The sequence below is a fragment of the Mastomys coucha genome, unplaced genomic scaffold, assembly GCF_008632895.1.
Source record: "Mastomys coucha isolate ucsf_1 unplaced genomic scaffold, UCSF_Mcou_1 pScaffold22, whole genome shotgun sequence".
NCBI classification, from domain to species: Eukaryota; Metazoa; Chordata; class Mammalia; order Rodentia; family Muridae; genus Mastomys; species Mastomys coucha.
The window spans coordinates 137,296,206-137,314,991 of record NW_022196905.1 but is presented as its reverse complement, the minus strand read 5'-3'; the positions used below and the strand labels follow the sequence as shown (position 1 = coordinate 137,314,991).

At 52.7% G+C, this 18,786-nt stretch overlaps 1 protein-coding gene across 1 annotated transcript; it reads right to left on the bottom strand.

Moving 5' to 3' along the window:
• Positions 1-79: 79 nt before the first annotated feature.
• On the bottom strand, positions 80-12,520 carry Fscn1 (fascin actin-bundling protein 1). Its single transcript, XM_031338600.1, has 5 exons — positions 11,576-12,520; positions 3,188-3,344; positions 2,944-3,065; positions 2,546-2,713; positions 80-1,187 (listed from the first exon to the last, which is right to left on the bottom strand). Exons 1-5 carry the CDS (start codon positions 12,405-12,407, stop codon positions 985-987), a joined length of 1,482 nt encoding a protein of 493 aa, XP_031194460.1. The 5' UTR covers positions 12,408-12,520; the 3' UTR covers positions 80-984.
• Between the last annotated feature and the right edge of the window lie 6,266 nt (positions 12,521-18,786).

Here is an 18,786-nt window from a genome sequence, read left to right as displayed (position 1 = left end):
AACAAAAAACCGAAACACCCAGAGTGAGATGCGTGGTGTTGGGGAGTCGGTGGAATGGGGGTAGTTGGGAAAGGGCCCCCTGAGGTTTACTCCAGGGCTCCCAGGGAGGGACACATCTGGCTTTCTCCCGCCCTGGAGCCCCGAGGTGTCTGGGAAGACATGGAGCACCAATCACAGAGCCAGGGCTGGGGTGGACAGGCAGGAAGAGGAAGGGAACGCTCTGGGGAGTCAGGGACAGGCGCCAAGTATCTCCCCCCTTTCTGCCCCCCAAGACCACTCACGACTATAACCAACAGGGAGGGCTTGCCTAGGGCCTTTCAACGGTAACATTTCCTTTAAAAAAAAAAAAAAATACTGATTTGGTCATTTATTTGCTTCCAGTCAGGCCAGGGGGAAAAGGAATGAGGTGGGACAGAGCCCTGCCCCTTCCAGAATGGGCAGTGCCACCTAGCTAGCTTTGAGTTAAAGAGCTAGGCCCAAACGCTGAAGGACAAGACAGACTGCCTTCCAGTCATGATCCAGAAAAACACTTGTCGGCAAGGCAGGCCATGCTGGGCTTCAGTCCCACCAAAAGGCTCGCCTCCAGATGCTGGGGCCAGAGCAGGTGCACCAGAGAGGGGTGGGGGTAGGGTCTTCCAGTTACAAGCTCAGGGTAACTCCCTAGGCCCTGTCGCTTCTCCTAGGCCACTTCCTGGGGGAAAATAAGGCTCAGAGTTGACTGAGGTCAGAAAAAAGGTGCCAGAGTTCCCCATAGAAAGAAGGGGACGGGAGAACCAGAGTCCCTCCCGGGGACAGTCTGTAGCCACCGACCCATGGGGAGCAGAGAGTTAGGGAGAAGGGGTCCACAGAGGGCGATGGCAAGGGCACCGTTTTCTCTCGGGTTTCCAGTTTGAAAGGCAAGGGGCTTGCCACTTACTGCAGGGCCACCCGGTGAGAAAGGATAATAGAAGGGACTGACAAGTGGCCTGCAGAGGGCAGGTGGCCCTAGTACTCCCAGAGTGAGGCGGGGTCAATAGTCTCCGCGCAGGCCTTCAGGACCCCGGCGTGGTCCCCCTTCAGGTAGCGGCCGCCCACCTTGAGAGCCACCTTATTGTAGTCACAGAACTCGAGGAAGAAATCCACAGGGGTGTCGCTGCTGCTGGTGACCGAGGAATCACTACCCACCGTCCAGTACTTGCCCGTGGAGTCTGGGGAGGGAGACTACATGTCAACCCCACCTTGTCATTCCCCAAAAGGATTAACACTCCCTCCCACTGTCAGCTTCCAGAACTGAGTGGGCTCAGCTGGAAGGTACAGTCCCGTAATCCAAATACTCAAGAAACTGAGGCAGGAAGCCGGGCAGTGGTGGTACACGCCTTTAATCCCAGCACTTGGGAGGCAGAGGCAGGCGGATTTCTGAGTTTGAGGACAACCTGGGCTACAGAGTGAGTTCCAGGACAGCCAGGGCTATACAGAGAAACCCTGTCTCGAACCACCCACCCCAAAAAAGGAAGAAAGAAAGAAACTGAGGCAGGAGGATTACCTAGATTCAAGGCCACCCTGGGAAATTTACTGACATGTCATCTCAAACTACAAAACATAAGAGTGCTAGGCTAGGGCTGGGCATGGTGGCACATGCCTTTAAATCCAACATTTGGGAGGCAGAGACAGGTACATCTCTGGTCTTCAAAGAAAGTTCTAGGACAGCTAGAGCCACAATAAAACAAAACAAACAAACAAGCAAGAAAAGGAGGATGAATGCCAGCAGCAGAGCCCCTCCCTAGAATCCCCCAGTGAGGGGCTGGGGTGTGGCTCAGTGGTAGAGCCCCTGCCTAGAATCCCCCAGTGAGGGGCTGGGATGTGGCTGAGTTCAGTCCTCAGCACTATAAAAAAGGAGTCATTTGCCTTGTCAAGGCCACATACAGGATGGGGCTCTGATTCTGACTGACACCTCTGGATTGCTTGTGTCCCCTCACTGGTTTTGGTCTCACAGCCAAGAAGGAATTCCATCTTCCTCCCCCCTCTTTTATTTGTTTTTAAGACAGGATTTCTCTGTATAGCTCTAGCTGTCTTAGAACATAGTCTGTAGACCAGGCTAGCCAAGAACCCGGATCTACCTGCCTCTGCCTTCCTAAATGCTGGGATTAAAGGCCTGAGCCACCACCACCCGGCTCCATCTTCTTTTTACCTTCTCTCTCTCTCTTTCTCTTTCTCGTTTTTTCTTTTTCTTTCTTTCTTTATTTTTTATTTACTTATTTTTACATAATTCTTCTGGTTGAGGATTTAGCTCAGTGGTAGAATGCTTGCCTAACAAGCTCAAAGCCCTGGGCTCCATTCTCAACACCAAAAAAGGGAAAAAAAGGATAATTCTCCTGTCTCAGATTCCCAGATTGGAGCCACAACCCCTCTCCCCAGCTGCTTCCCACCTTCTCTGTCTGCCCAGGACGGGCCAGGAAAAGATCTCTCTATAGACAAGGAAGAGAATGGGCTACCCCGGGCGGCCACAGGACACCCGTTCCTTAAAGATGACTTTGAACGGTGTGGCTTCCCCACCCAGGTAACCTACCTTTGATATTGTAGGCGCCATCATTGAATTCCAGTTGGAAGACGTCGTAACTGGAACGGTTGGCATCCAGAGTGCCCGTGACCTTGCGGCAGCCAATGAACCCATGCTCCCCCCGGAATACGATAATGGGACGGTTAATCAGCTTCATGAGGAAGAGTTCCGAGTCTCCTGTCACAGGGAAAAGGGGCCATTGAGCTCTACAGCAACAAGGATGGGCCAGCCAGGGTGTGGCTCGGAAGGAATATCACGAAGCAGAGGGTCACGGGCTGCTTGAGGGTACAGCCACCTTACAGGGATGCCCTACACACACAGGGAAGTTCAGGTAAGTAACCATGATGGTTAACTATGGGGTACTAGGGAAACAGGCTTCGGGTGCGTACCCCCATGTAGCTAGCTACCTGCTGTCTCCACAGAGGCGGCCAGCTGGCCGTTTTTCTTGGCGGTCACAAACTTGCCATTGGACGCTCTCAGAGTGATCCGGCGGTCACACCACTCGATGTCAAAGTAGCAGCTGGCATTCCTGAGAGAGAGAAGAGGGGCTGGCAATGTTGGGGCATCGAGCGGGCTGCCCAGTCCTGGGAGAAAAGCCAGGCCAGGTGATTGGGGAGCGGGGGGTGGGGGGGAGTGTAGGGTGTCACTCACTTGGTAGATGCAGTGGACTGCACACCTCCGGTGGCCGTCAGCGTCCAGTACTTGCCCGTGTGGGTGCGGAAGGCACACTTTCTCGTGTCCCGATCGATTTCCAGCTGGAAGGTCTCCTGATCGGTCTCTTCATCCTGATTGGCCGACAGGTCCATTCCTGCAGAGAGAGAGACCCAAGCCAGTCAGGCCACTGCGTGACCCTTGTCTCACCCATATTCCAGGATGGCACCGAGCAGTGGGCTTATTGAAGTGTGGCTTAGATCCCTCAGCAGTAATCCTGAGCAGTGGGCAGAACCAGGCTAGCAGGTCAGCAGTCAAAGCTAGCCAGGATCTTACCGCTCAGGAAACTGAAACAGCAGGCTAACTGTGAGTTCTGGAACCTCCCGGGCTACCAAGTTAAACCCTGTCTCAAAAGGGAAAAAAAAAAGAGAGAGGAAGACATTGAAGAGACGGCTTGGCCATAAAGATTTAAATTCGGATTGCTAGGAATGATGTAAAAACCAGGCACAGTGGCATGAGCCAATAATCCTATCACAGGGAAGCCAAGACAGATGTAGGCCTGAAGCTCAGTAGGCTGAATCACTGAATCCAGGCTACTGGGCGATTCTTGTCTCAGTAGAGTGTGGACATTAAGGAGACAGGCACATGGATCTCTGTGAGTTCAAGGCCAGCATGTCTGCATAGTGAGTTCTAGGACAGCTAGGACTACATCCATCTCTTTCCTTTCACTCCATCCCTGCCCCCACCACTCCCCCAAAAGTATGTAGAATGACCAAAGATGACACATATGATATTGATGTCTGACTTCCATGTTAGGAGTGTACACATAAACAATTAAAAATAGGCTATTCCAGGCATTGTTATAAGTTCAAGGCCAGCCTGGGATACATAAGACTCTTTTAAAAAAAATCTGGGGATTTAGCTCAGCGGCGGGTTTCTTTAAACTCTAGTGCCCAAAATGGCGAGGAGGAAAGGAAGCAGGGAGGGGAGGGAGGAAGCCTTCAAACTTCAAAACGAACCACCCACAAAGATGTTCTAAGGCCAAGCAGAACTCTCCCGTGGCCCTGGATTGGGTCTTAAAGACTGGTTCCAGTTAGGCAATGCTGCCCTTATGTAAGGCATGGCCTGGTTTTGTAGCTACAGATGGAGGTGTTTCCGGATAAGCCGCCCCAGCGTCGGAAATTTGCTTTAAATACAACCAAAACCATTGAATAAACACACAGATGGCGCTGGTTCTGCAGAATGTCACATGGCAGGGTGTTGGTAAAAGGGGGCTCGTTACCCGCTTCCTGTAGTGGGTATGTGTGAAAGTAAAAGAATAAAGTAGGAGCCAGGACCCACGCCTGTCAGCCCAGCCTTGGCGATGAGTGGGGTCCAATCTCAAAAAATAATAAAATAAAATAGGGCCGTGGCTATGACTCAGTTGACATGCAAAGTCCTGGGGTCCATCCCAGAACTGCATAAAAGGGTGGGCTAGAGTGAGCCTGCAATCTCAGTACTTGGTTACCGGAAGCAGGAAGATCATAAGTTCAAAGCCAGCCTGAGCTACAGGAGATTCCGCTGCACTCACACACTGACACAGACACACAAACAAAGGGTCGCAGGCCATCGAGATGGCTCGTGGGGTAGAAGCACCTGATGCCAAACCCGCCCACCTGAGTTCAATCCCTAGGACTAACAGGGCAGAGAGAACTGGTTCCCACCTCCAAGCTGGCGCCACAGCACGTGGGCCCCACCCTCCAGACAAAAATAAAAACAAAAGCAATAACCTTTTTTTAAAAGAGAAGGTGGGCGTTGTGGTTCATGATTTCCAGTAGCTCAGGAGGCAGAGGCAGGTGAATTTTGTTTGAGTTTAGGTGAGTTCGAGGTCACCGTTAGGTAACATAATGAGTTCTAGGCCAGCCAGAGCTAAATATAAAATAAATAAGAGGGAGGTTGAGAACATAGCTCAGGGTAAAGTGTTTGCCAAGCATGGTAGAAGGCCCTGGATTCTACCCCTAGTACCAAACATAACGCACACACACAGAAAAATCAAAAAGCTTAAGAATGAAGGCACACTTTCTCCCTGCCCCCACCAGCCACAAACACTGAATGCTGACCAAGCCATCCAACATTTCCCTGCACGTAGTGGCCATGTCCAAACAGTGGGTCTCCTTCCTTCTTTCCCTCTCTCTTCTTATTCGTTTTCTTTAAATCTTTAGAAAGACATCTTGTTATGTATATGTCATGTATGAACGTCTTGCCTTATGTGTGTGCACGTGCACACATGTGCCTGGTGCCCTCAGAGGTCAGATCTCCTGGAACTGTTGTGAGCCACCCTGTGAGTGCTGAGCCTCTGCAAGTGTTCCAGAGCACGATAGTGCTGGAGCATGCCTTTAATCCCAGCACTTGGAAGGCAGAGGCAGGCTGTCTCTGAGTTCAAGGCCAGCCTAGCCTATAGATGAGTGCCAGGGTAGCCAGGACTGCTACACAGAGACCCTGTCCCGAAAAACCAAAAGGGAAAAGAAAAAAAGAAAAAACAAAACAATGAAAAAAAAATACCAAAAAGCCAAAACAAACAAACAAACACAACTGTCTGAGCCATCTCTCCATCACTGCCCTCCTTTTCAGGTTTTTTGTTTTTGTTAAGATTTATTTATTTATTTTATGTATGTGAGTACACTGTAGCTGTCTTCAGACACACCAGAAGAGGGCATCAGATCCCATTACAGGTGGTTGTGAGCCACAATGTGGTTGCTGGGAATTTGAACTCAGGACCTCTGGAAGAGTAGTCAGTGCTCTTAATCTCTGAGCCATCTATCTCTCCAGCCTGTTTTCGTTTTGTTTGGAGACAGGGTCTCACTGCCAATTGGTATATGTATGTGGAGCTATCTTTGACTCAGAGATCCACCTGCCTGTGCCTTCTGAATTGGAATTACAGGTTTGTAGCATCTTGCTAACTTCTTGCTACATAGTAACACTACAAGGTTTCCATGTCACGTGACCTCACTGAAACCCAGTAAGGTGTCACTCCCAAGGCCAGTTCTGTGGCCCTGGTTTGCATAGAGGCTTTGACTCCACCTAGGAGTGGGATCTTGGGTCCTAACAAGATAAACTCATTGTTTCAAGGATCCGGGATTCTAAGAATGCCCTCAGCCTGGACACAGTATACATTGCTGGTCTCACAGATGTTTTTAGGTGTCCTTAGGAAGCAGAACCTGGTAGGGGATGACAGGTGCCACCTTTAGCCTTGCCCCCTAGGAACCCATCCTAAGTTGGCACTCCACCCAAGAGTGTGCTAGGACCACCCCGACACAACTGAGTCTCTGTCTGTGCTATTAATGCCAAAGGCTCTGACCTCTATCTACCTCACAAAGCAGAAAATGGAGCTCAGAGGTGGCAGGCCTTGGCCCAAGGTCACCCAGCAAGACCAAGGGGTTCCTTGGCTTCGGGAGTGGGGATAGACAGATGCCTGGTCACGTCTCAGCTCTCCCCTTCTCAACATATGGATCAGCAGACATGGCTTCCATGGTGGGTCCCCCAGGACCCTGACCCAGTCCCTCCACAGGATCTACTACCATTGAAGCACAGAGGAGGGTAGGAAGGCCATCCCAGGCTAGGTGGCTACCTCAAGACCACAGCTCTGGGCTGTAGTCTGCCCAACCTCCTCTGACAGAAATGGCTCTCCTGCCCCTGGCCCACACTAGGAATGGCTAAACATCAAGAGGACAGTTGGCCACACGTATGCGGGGTGTCGCCCACTGTCACCTCTGCCTGACTGTAATTGAGCTGCTGCGTCAGTGCAGCATACTGGGCAGAACAGCCATGCCCAGTGCTGGAGAGCCTAAGCGACCCCACCTGATCTAACTGTGCCCACTGAGCTAAGGAAACGGTCAGGGAAAGCCAGATGTGGGACTGCAGTGGCTCCCAATCACCCACCTGAGCCCTTGTCACCAAGCCTCCAGAATTCCTTCTCCATACCCCAACTCAATGTTCGAAGGAGAAAATGGATTCCCACAAGTTATTCTCTGAGCTCCATGCGCGTGTTGTGGCCTACACCTACACACACACACACACACACACACACACACACACACACACTGATAAAAGTAATTAGATTAAAAATGTATTAAAAAAAAGAAAGAAAGGAAGAAGGAAAGAAAGAAAGAAAAGCTGGCTTTGGGGGTGTGGTTCAGTGATTGAGCATTTGTCCAAAATCTCCCCCCAATGAAGTGATGGGGCAGGACTCAGTGGTAGAGCCGCTGCCTAGAATCCCTCAGTGAGGGGCTGGGGTGTGGCTCAGTGGTAGAGTCCCTGCCTGAATCCCCCAGTGAGGGGCTGGGGTGTGGCTCAGTGGTAGAGTCCCTGCCTGAATCCCCCAGTGAGGGGCTGGGGTGTGGCTCAGTGGTAGAGCCCCTGCCTAGAATCCCTCAGTGAGCGGCTGGGGTGTGGCTCAGTGGTAGAGCCCCTGCCTGAATCCCCCAGTGAGGGGCTGGGGTGTGGCTCAGTGGTAGAGCCCCTGCCTAGAATCCCCCAGTGAGGGGCTGGGGTGTGGCTCAGTGGTAGAGTACCTGCCTGTCATGCACAAGGCCTCAGGTTTTATCCCCACATTCCTACAAATAAAAGCCCCACCAAGAGATGGTGGCCCGTGCCTTTATTCCCAGCACTGGAGAGCAGCCTGGTCTACATAGAAAGTTCCAAGCCTGTGGTGGCCCATGCCTGTCATCCCAGTACCCTGGAGTCTGAGGCAGGAGGATGGAGAGTTGGAAACCAAATGAGCTACAAGACAAAAACTAAAAATAAGGTAGGCAGGGTAAAGGAGTCAGAGCTTCCCAGCATGCTAGCTTCCCTCACACAAAGGAAAGGCCCTGGCCCAAGACATCATGGGCACTGAGTCCAGGACAATGCAGTGATGTGGACACACACCAACCTTCAACCTCCCAATACCTCTGAAAAATGAGACATCCAGACAGAGGACAAAAAGGGCCTCGCCCAGGCCACCATCTAGGTCTTATCTCCAGGTAGTGGGACAAAAGGGCCTGGTGCATCCACTTTTTGCTAAAGACGCCATTCAGGCACCAAAAGTGGACTCCAGGCACCCTTAGGTGAATGCTTTCTTCTCTCTCTGCCTCAGTTTCCCTCCTATGCCAAAAATTCTGTTGGCACCGTGAAAGGATGTGAGGGGCCTGTTGCCAAGGAGATGCTGGGCCCTCCCACCTCAGCAGGAAAGGGAAGTTAGCCCCCTTCCTGAATGGGCCCTCTAAGGCTCAGCCAGGGGGAAAGGCCCCACTTGGCCTTGGAATCACATTGGAGCTGCGTTGCTATGGTAACAGATTTTCTGTGGGATTTTTTTTTTCTTTTTCAGCAGCAGCAGCACAGAAAACCTGAGTCACAGGCTCCTAGGAGCCCACGGTGGGGGCGTGGCTGTCTTCCAGCCTCCTAGCCGGCTCTGTGGTGACTCAGAGGGTCCTCCAACCCGCAACCCCCTTCCTGGGCTTAGCCGTTTGCCAGAGTCCCTAGCGTTGTTCGAAAGCAGCAATCCCCACAACCCAGAAGGCAGCTTAGCTTAGAACCCTCCAGGACTTCACCTCCCAAAGTCGTACTGTGCTCAAAACCAAGCCATTCCTTGCCCCAAGGTGGAGCTGTCAGATACCCTACAAAGGCCAGCCTTACCTGTCACTCTTCAGCCACCCACCCTAGAAGTGATGGGGACAAAATCCTTTGAAAGCATACTCGGGGATTAGAACCCACACGTAAACTAGGATGGACAGTGTGGGGAGACACAGCACGGGGTCTCCTTGAGCCAGCAGGGGCTTGTGAGGGTCAGGAAGAGCAAGGAGGAAAAGACCCTCCCCCTCCACTCCCAATCCTGCTCTCATGGGATCTCCACCTCCCAGGAACAGAGCCTGGCTCAAAGTACCTCTGTGTTTTACAGATGGGGAAACTGAGGCCATGGGGCAAGAAGCAGCAAATCTGCCCGGATGATTCACAACCCCAGATTGCGCCTTCCCTCCCCCTATTCCTGGCTAGCAGCTCTCAACACGTGTTTCCCGAAGCCCAGCCCCGCCTCCCTGCCACGCAGGCCTGCCCAAAATGGCCTCCCCGGCACACCCACCCAGCAGCTCACCCTCAAAAAGCCTGGGGAGGAGTTGGCTGACATGGGAATGAGACTTGGACACAGACATAAGAGGTCTAACTGTGACCCTCAAGTTTCCCTTCAGATTCTCATCCCTTCAACTCCTTCAATTTCCGCCCCCTCCTGCCGCATCAGTGTGAATCATGCACAATCATGGCATCTTCAGAGAAGGGTACCTGTCCAGGCTCGCAAAACACACCCTCTAGCTCCTTCGAGGCCCCAAGGGCTTAAGTCACCTGTGCCTTGCCTAACCTTCACCAGGGCACAAGCCTTGGACACAGCTCTGTAAGCAGAGAGCTGGTCTCTCTAGGCTAGAGTACCCGGCATCTACAGGGTTCCCTCCAGTCTCAAATCCCAACCTTCCTCCTTAGATATGCAGGGCTTTTCCATCTGCACCTCCCTGCAAGACCAGTCCATAAACTTGGTGCATGCTCATTTCTAGTTACTCTCCTGGGGCAGCTCCTGGGTCCTCAGAAAGGACCCCAGATCCTTATAATCTACTACCCGGATCCTGTACATCGCGCCCCCCCAACCCCAATCTTTTGCTTTACCTACCATTCACATTCCCATGAGACGTTTACCAGAGCTTGTATCTCAATGTTTGCTAAACAGGTGGGAACTCTGACCCCCTGGCCAGCATTGTGAAACAAGAGAAGCTAAGGTTCATTTGATGTGTGTGTGTGTGTGTGTGTGTGTGTGTGTGTGTGTGTGTAAAATGAGAGAACATTCTGGAATCAAGTACACCCAGTTCAGCATATTGCCGACTTACTGTGTAACAGTAACAAATGGTTGCACCTTTCTGAGGGTTAATTCAGCCAAACTCAGGCAGGCCCTACCCAAGGCTTTGCCCTCTGAATTGGGGGAGGGGGTTCTTCCTCTCCACAGGCTGGCTCCCATCCAGCTATCTCCAAAGTCTAGGGTCCAATTTCCCAGCCAAGGAAGTGAGATCTCACAAAGCCCTGCCAGCAGGCAGCAAAGACCCTTTGGAGAGTAGGGGACACCCCAGAAAGGAGGCGCCTACTTGTGCCATGCCCATGCCGGTCGGAAATGGCCTGCCAGCCTGCTGGAGGCCCTGGATGGGGACAGATAGAGTTGCAAACGATTTGTTCCCAGCCAGCGAGGCCTTGAGAACTGGTTCACTCGAGAGTAGAGGCTTTTGGAGGGACACTCCGCCGAGTGTCGGACCGCGAGGCGTGCACGGGAGGACAGGGAGGGCGCCTGGCGCGCAGCCACCCGCGCCACGCCGCCTGCCAGCCGGGGTGCGAAGGAAGAGCCAGGCGGCTTCACTCCACGCCTCCTCACTGAACCGTGGACCAGGGACAACGCCTGGAGGGTTGGGGGTGGCTCCTCCGCAGAGGGACCCGCCTAAGCCGATCCCCTCCCCCAGCTCCGCCGCATCTGGTTTTCCCATCTGCAGAGCCTTAGCAGGACAAAGGGGACGAGGGAGGGCCCAGCCGTGGCGACCCGCCCCCCTGCTCACAAAGGCCGCGGCCCGGAGCGCCAGGCCTCGGCGAGGGGAGGTAGGGTGGGGGAAGGGAAGCTCCTGCGGACACCCTCACCCCCACCAGTCGCAGGGCCGACCCCGCCCAGCACACCCCGCCGGGATCAAAAGCTCCTTCAACCTCTTCTATCTCGCCAGTTAAGGCGGGGAGGGCAGGGGTGACTGTCCCCCTGGCCCTCTAGCCAAAGGCCCGCGAAACGGGAGAGGACGCACGAGGAAATGAACAAGGGGTGGGGGTGGGGTGGGGTGGAGAACCCTTCCTCTCCAAGACGTGGGACAGCCTATCCTAGAGGATCAGTTCACGAATGGGGACGGCTCAGACTGGGAAGGAAGAGGAAACAGAGAGAAGGTCTAAGCTAGGTCTAGGGAGCCCCACGCCCTCAGCCAGGGGTGGGGGAGGTGGACAGTATTGCTTTAGGATGTGCTAGGTCGTATCCCCCTCCCCACGTCATCTCCTCCCAGCAGAAGAAGCCCACGTCCCGGACGGAGGGGGCAGTGCGTGCCTTTAATCCCAGCGCGAGAGACAGAGACAGGAAGATTTCTGAGAGTTCGGGGCCAGCCCGGTCTACATAGCGAGTTCCAGAACAGCCAAGGCTATATAGTGAGATCAGGTCTTTCTAAACAGAAGCCCACCTCCCCATGATGGAGCCTAGAGGCCTGTGAGCCTAAAGGGAGCCCAGGAGAAGATAGGGAAACAGAAGGATGCAGGAGTGCAGAGATGCTTTTGTGCACTGAGTCGGGACCCAAGGGAGGGGACATGTCCCGAACTCACCCTGGCGCGTGGACACGTTCCTCTCGTTGGCCGCCTGTAGCACCACCTGAGCGCAGCTCTGTTCCAGGGCGAAGAGCTCATCTTTGCCCACCTTGGTGGCCTTCCCAGCCTTGAGGGTGCCGCTGGGCCCGGACGGAGCCAGGTAGCGACCTTCGCAGTCGCGAAAGGCCACCTTGCCGGAGCGGAACTCCAGCGTGAAGCCCGTGGCGGGCTCGGGCCGCGCCACAAGGCGCCCGTCGTGGCGCAGGAAGCGGTGGTCGGACGTCTGCACGCTGTAGCGCTGGTCCTGGAAGGCCAAGGTGATGAGCGAGTCGACGCCCCAAGGCACGTCGCGGTCTACCGCAATCTCGTCGGCCGGTCGCGCGCTCAGATGCGCGTAGCGCTTGCGGGTGACGCTGTAGATGTTGACCTGCGGGTGCATGGCGATGTGCACGCTCCATTTCTCGGCCGGCGACACGCTCTGCGCGAAGCACGACAGGCGGTCCTCGGTGCCGCCGAAGTAGCGCCTGTGCGCCTCCGACTGCAGCGACCAGCGGCCGTCGTCGTGCGCCACGACGAGGAAGCGGCAGTCGCCGTCGGGCACCTCGCGCTCGCAGGTCACGTTGCCGTCCTTGTCGGCGGCCAGGTATCGACCCAGATGGCTGCGCAGACACACGGCCGCGCTGCCCGCCTCATCGGGAGGTTGCTCCAGCGTCCAGATCTGCTTCTTCTTCAAGCTACTAGCGGATGCGTTCACCTTGAACCCGAACGCCTCTGCTGTCAGGTACTTGTTGCCGCAGCTGATGAGCCCGAACTGGATCTGCACAGCCTCGGCCGTGCCGTTGGCGGTCATGGTGGCGGAGGGCGGCCCGGTGGCCCCGGGAGCTTGGGTGGCTGAGCCCGACCTCCTTTGTTCAGCACGGCGTAGCCCGCTGCAGCTCTCCACAAAGCCAGCCCGGCGGCGCCCTGGGTTTTATAGGCGAGTGACGTCATCGTGTTAGGCCACGCCCCTACCCGGGCCTGCCAGGGGAGGGGGCCCTGCAGCGCGCGCCGGACCCCTGCGCGCTTCCCCGGCGAGTTTTTCTGGTGTTTAAGACCGGGTCTCACTCTGTAGCCCAGCTTGAAATATCTGTGCGGCTCAGGCTGGACTCGAACTCATAGCAATCCTTCTGCCTCTAGCCTATTCGTGTTTGCTAGTCCATTCAACGGTTCCTCCACAGTCGTTCTCTGCAGGAGTTGGCTGATCCCCAACTTTCTCCTGCTCTCTGAGGCCACCCTGGAGCATCCTAACCCCAAACCCAGTGGATGGGAAAGACCAGGCTTAAGGTAATGATGCGTTCAGGATGGAGGGAGGGTCCAGAGTGTACCAGGAAGTAGCCTTAGAGCCCGTCCTTGAAGAAGCCAGAGACGCCAGAAGATACCGATATACCGATTGGAAACAGAGGGATCTGGGGTAGAAAGGAGGTTAAGCTCTAGAAAGGCACATGCAGAGCCTTACCTGCCCCGCCCGCCTCAGAGTTTCTCGAAGGCCTTGTAGCCTGGGCCTCCTGAGCAGAAACCTAGGTTGTTATTCCAGGGTCAGCATAGAGTACAGCCACCCAGCTGACTCTAAATAAATTGTGGTGATTGTGGCCCAAGTCTGTAACCAACAAAAGCCCCCACTGTGGTGATGCTCAAGCCCCGGGGTGCTGGTCTACCAGGAAGCAGGGTAGGTAAGACAGGAATAGTGGTCTCTGTTTATGAAGACATCAGAAAAGCAGGTCAGTTCTCTGGCATGGCACAACCCCAGTGTAACTCAGTAACTGCAGCCCCTCAGGATTCCAGACCAGAAGGACATTCCCACAAACACCACCTCCCACCACCCACCACCCCATGTAAGAACACTTCCCTTTGAGTTTCTGGAAGGCTGAGACTTCCCCTAGGACATTCCCCACATGCCAGGCAGGCCCCTGGAATGCTGGCCCTACCACAGGCTGCCCACAAGATCTGGGCCCTGGCCCTTCCCAGCCACAGGCTGGGCAGGGTACTGAAACTGACCAGTCCTCGGGGTGGTCTGTGTCCAAACAGGTCCCTGTCTCAGGCAAACCCCTCCAGGGACCATCAAAGAGGAAGGGTAGATGCCATAGCTTTCTCATTGTCAAAGGTCAGTCCTGACAAACCCTTAGCGTCTTTGCTGGGAAATCAAGTTCCTCCTTTAAAGATCACCGAGAGAGTCACCAAGAACAAGGTCAATAGCTAGCTTCCCTCTCCTGTTGTGGGACTCTGCACAGATTACGTGGGCTCTCAGAGCTCTCCCTTCTGTAGTAAGGATACATATTCCTGGGCACGGTGAGTCACACTTGTAATCCCAGAACGTTGGAGGCAGGGGCAATAGGATTGCTTCAAGTTTAAGACCAGCCTTGGGGGAAGAAGACTGGAGGCATTAACCCCCCCAAACCCTATACTGAGGGGTGCCCTGCCCTCCGGTAGTCTGTTCAAACCTGTTTAACTCAGGAGCATCTTGGGCAGAATCGGACAAGTTAGCCTCATTACACACCAGGCTGTTTGGTCAATGCCTGCTATGTGTCAGGGCTTCATAAATGCTCGGTATTGATTAGTCATTGAACATCATGTCAGGGCATGGGTGTGCAGGCCATCCATCCCAAGCTTTAGGCTCAAGCTACGGGGGATGCCTGGGTGTGGTAATGCAAAGGTCAGCACACCAGAGGTAAAGGCCAAAGAACCAGCAGTACAAGGTCATCCCAGGCCGCCGAGGTGACCTTGAATGCCAGGCCAGCCTAAGCTATATGAAACATTGCCTCAAAAACCCAAAGCCAGGAGTTAGAGCGAAGGCTCAGAGGGTAAAGGCATGCTCCCAGACTGAGGGCTGAATTCAGTCTCTGGGCCATCATGATAGAAGATGAAACCAACTCCCTCAAGTTGTCCTCTCACCCTCCCCGCATCTTAGGCACTATGGTACCCAAACGCCACCTCTCACTTCATACACACACACAAACACACACACACACACACACACACACACACACACACACACACACGTAAATGCAAAAGAAAAAAGGTCTGGGGAGATGGCTCAGTCACCAAAAGGCCAATTGTGCAAGCATATGTATGCAAGTTAGAATCCCTAACACCCACCTATAGAACTAGGCCTATGGTGCACATCTAAAACACCACACTGGGGAGGTGGAAACAGGAGGATCCCTGGTCTCACTGACCAGTCGCCTAGCCAAATCACCAAACTTCAGCTTCAGTACGAGGAACTCAAATCTAAGGTGGTGGCTCAGCAGTGAGCTCTTCTAAAGGACCCAAGTTCAGTTCTCAGCACCCGTGAAGGCTCACAACCACCTCTAACTCCAATTCCAAGAGATCCAAGTCTCTTCTAGCCTCCTCAAATTCCTGCATCCACAAATCTTTTTAGAATTTTAAATTGGGCAGTAGTGGTGCACACCTTTAATCCCAGACTCCGGAGGCAAAGGCAGGTATATCTCTGAGTTTGATGCCAGCCTGGTCTACAGAGTAAATCCCAGGATAGCTGGACCTACATAGTAAGACCTTTGTCCTGAATAACAACAACAACAACAACAACAAAAAGGTCTTTAATAAAACGGAGGAACCAACCAACAAGATATCTCGGCAAGTGAAGGAGCTTGTATCCAAACTTGAATGTGTACATTGGGTCTTAGACCCTACAGTGCAAGAGAAGTGACTCCCACAAGTTGTTCTCTGGCCTCCGTACACGTGCTGTGATGTGCAGTGCCACAGTCACTCACACACAAACAATCAAACTAAGGCTATGGAGAATGTTACCCAGCACCAATCTCTAGCCTGTACACACATGTGTGCTTGTACACACACTCACACATGCACACATACATGTTCACGCAATGCATGCTTGTACACACATGAACATCATACACACACACATGCACATAAACACATGCATATACTCACATGTACACATGTGAATGCATATGCACATGAGTACACACATGTTCATACACATGTACACAGTACACACTCCCATATGCACATACACACATGCATACATACATGTTCACAATGTACACGTGTACACACATGCCCACAGTACACACACATGCATAGAAACAGGCACATGCACACACCGAGAAACTGTTGTGGAAGGAAACCACAGAGAGGCTCCTTGGATTTTCCCTTAAGGTGAGTTTGGGTCCAGCACTCAGAACAGAGGCTTAAATGGTGGGGGACTTCCATCTGGCTCTGGGTGAGGTCATCTGTGGAGAATTGAAGTTCATTTCAGCAGAACTGAAGCTTTCATTGTTCTCATTTCATGTGCCACCCTTGGAAACAGATAATACATCCACAGACACACAGTTCAAATACAAAAGATGAAACAACCTTCACCGCCCTGTTCCCACCCTTCTCCCTCCACCACCAGCTTGAGATCTTCCAGGTGTTGTTCTTTAAATGGGGACAAGCAAACATGGGTATAGATTCAACCCCACTGATGGTTTTGTTTGTTTTGTGATGTTTTCATTGAAAGTTACGGTCTTGAACATGTTAGGTGAGCAGTCTGTTACTGAGCCACACCCCCAGCCCCTCACTGGGGGATTCTAGGCAGGGGCTCTACCACTGAGCCATGCCTGAGCCCCCCACTGGAGGAATCTAGACAAGCACTCTACAGCTGAGTTACCACATCATGTTTTGCTTTTTTGATTTTGGTTTTATGAGAAAGAGTTGCATAAGCCAAAGCTGCATAGAAACTCCTGATTTCCTCTTTTAGCCTCCCAAGTGCTAGGATTAAAGGCAAGCGCCACCTCCCCCAGATATGTGGTTGGTTATTTGTCTTGTCTCCTCCTCTTCTTCCTCCTCTTCTTCCTCCTCTTCTTCCTCCTCCTTGTCCTCCTCTTCCTTCTCTTCTTCCTTCTCTTCTTTCTTCTCCTCTTCTTCCTTCTCTTCCTCTTCCTCTTCCTCCTCTTCCCTCCTCCTCTATTTTTTATTTGAGGGAAAGTTTTGCTATGTCATCCTGGCTGGACTTGAACTCAGAGACTAAAAGCCTGTGCCACCATGCCTGGACACATCTGTTTTTTTCCCTTGGGTTCCAGGAAATGAATTCAGGTCTTGGACTTGTACTGTAAGAGCTTACTGTCCCACCTTTCCTTCATATGTCTCGGTGCCCACTCTTCATTAGAAACAGTAGCTCCCTCATTTCTTTCCAAAACAGCATAATATTCAGATCCAAGCAGTTAGTGTGTTGGAACCAGACCCTCCTATCAATGAACCTTTCAATCGCCAACCTCAATGATTTTCACTTTTCTTTGCTTGGATCTATACCAAATACACACACACACACACACACACACACACACGCACACGCACACGCACACGCACATGCACGCACACAGGCATGTATGCATGGTTGTGTGTGTTCAGACTGAATGCCTCTGCTTCTGGTGTCAGGGAGGCCCCTCTATGCTCTGCTCTGAGCAGACATGGGTAATATAAACGTGTGCTCTACATAGAGTGGAGGCTGAGGGGTGAGGTCTCTCTGGTAAGCTCCTGAGAAAGGAAAAGAGGATATCATTATGGACTGGGAGTTCTGCAGCTGGCTGGGTCTAGTAACCACTGAGCTTTGGTTGGCACTGGGGCTGTTTATATTGTCGCTGCTATGTCTCTGCTGTTGTAGGCATGCTTAATAAAGAGCTGCACAGAGCTCCAGCCTGCTCTGTCACACCTTCCCCAAGTGTCCCCAACCTGACACCCCTGAGTCCTAGGAGGGATGAACTAGACCTGTACACATCACGAGGTCTCCTCTTCAGCCCTGCCCCAGGTCCCTCTGGGGAAAGATGGGGACATGGACACTGTGTCCCTGGATCCCATGGGGACCCAAGTGCCACCTGATCCCTACTGAGATGAGGACGCAGCACAAAACAGAACAGTTAGCAGAGGTCAGGCCTGAGTTGCTCCTGGCTGGAGGCCTTGCCCGGCACTTGCTCCAGACATGAAATAAGGCCACAGGGATAGGCTGCCCTGTTCCCCAACACCTGCCTTGAACTTGGTTCCCTGAAGGAGGACTCCTGGAGTGTCTCCAGAATCCCCATGATCCCCATGCAGAGCAGGGACTTCCAAAGGGACCAGCAGTGACTCCCTGGGCTTACACAGCTCACCCATCTCCCACGTTGTCACAAGATTTTTTGTTGTTGTTGTTGTTTGTTTTTTGTTTTTTTGTTTTTTGTTTTCAAGACAGGGTGATTTTTTTTTCTTTACTGTTGTGTGTGTGTGTGTGTGTGTGTGTGTGTGTGTGTGTGTGTGTGTGATAAATTCTATGTAGCCCAGGCTAGCTCCATAGATTTACTATGTAGCTAAAGATAACCTTGAACTCCTGATCCTCCTGATGAGATGGCAGGACTGCCTACCACATATTGAAGCTCCATGCTGCAGCTTGATGGGCACCCCCTTACCACCCCAACTTTGCAGTCTCTCACCTCTAGGCTTTCCTGGAAATCTCATTCACACTTCTCAGGAGCTCCTCACTGCTGAGAAGAACAAGGCTGTGTCAATTCTCTACTGCTGCAGTAGCCGAGGACACAGAAGGCCTCCTGAGAGGCTGTCCCAGGAGGGCAGCTCGGTAGGGCTGCTCACAGCTCCATGTGATCTTGTCCTAGCAGAATCTCAGTTTCCCCTGCTCACAACCGGACTTCAATGCTGGTCAGCTGGAGAGAGGCAGAGGCAGGCAAACTTTCAGTCACCAAGTGAGAAGTTGGGCTTATGCCACGTGATGGTGGCTAGGGCCTTTAACCCAGAACTTAGAAGGCAGAGACAGGAGGGTCTCTAAGTTCAAGGCTAGCCTGGTCTACAGAGGGAGTTCCAGGACAGCCAGGGCTACACAGAGAAACCCTGTGTTGAAAAACTACAAAACAAAAACATAAACAAGCAAACAAACAAACAAACCTTGGGCATGATACAGCACAGGCCTGAAGTCTCAGAACCTGCTGGGTAGAGGCAAGAATTTGAGAAGTTCAAAGCAAGCCTTGGCTGTATCATGCATAAAAGACCAGCCTTGTGTACATGAGACCCTAATTCAAAAGAGCAAATGAGTCGTCCAGCAAGACAGCTCAGTGGGGAAAAGCACTTGCCACCAGGCTAGCTGACCTCAGTTCCTGGGACCCATATGGTGGAAGGGAGAACAAGCTGTCCTCTGACCTCCACACAAGCTCCATGGCATACATGCCCACACACATACACACACAAAT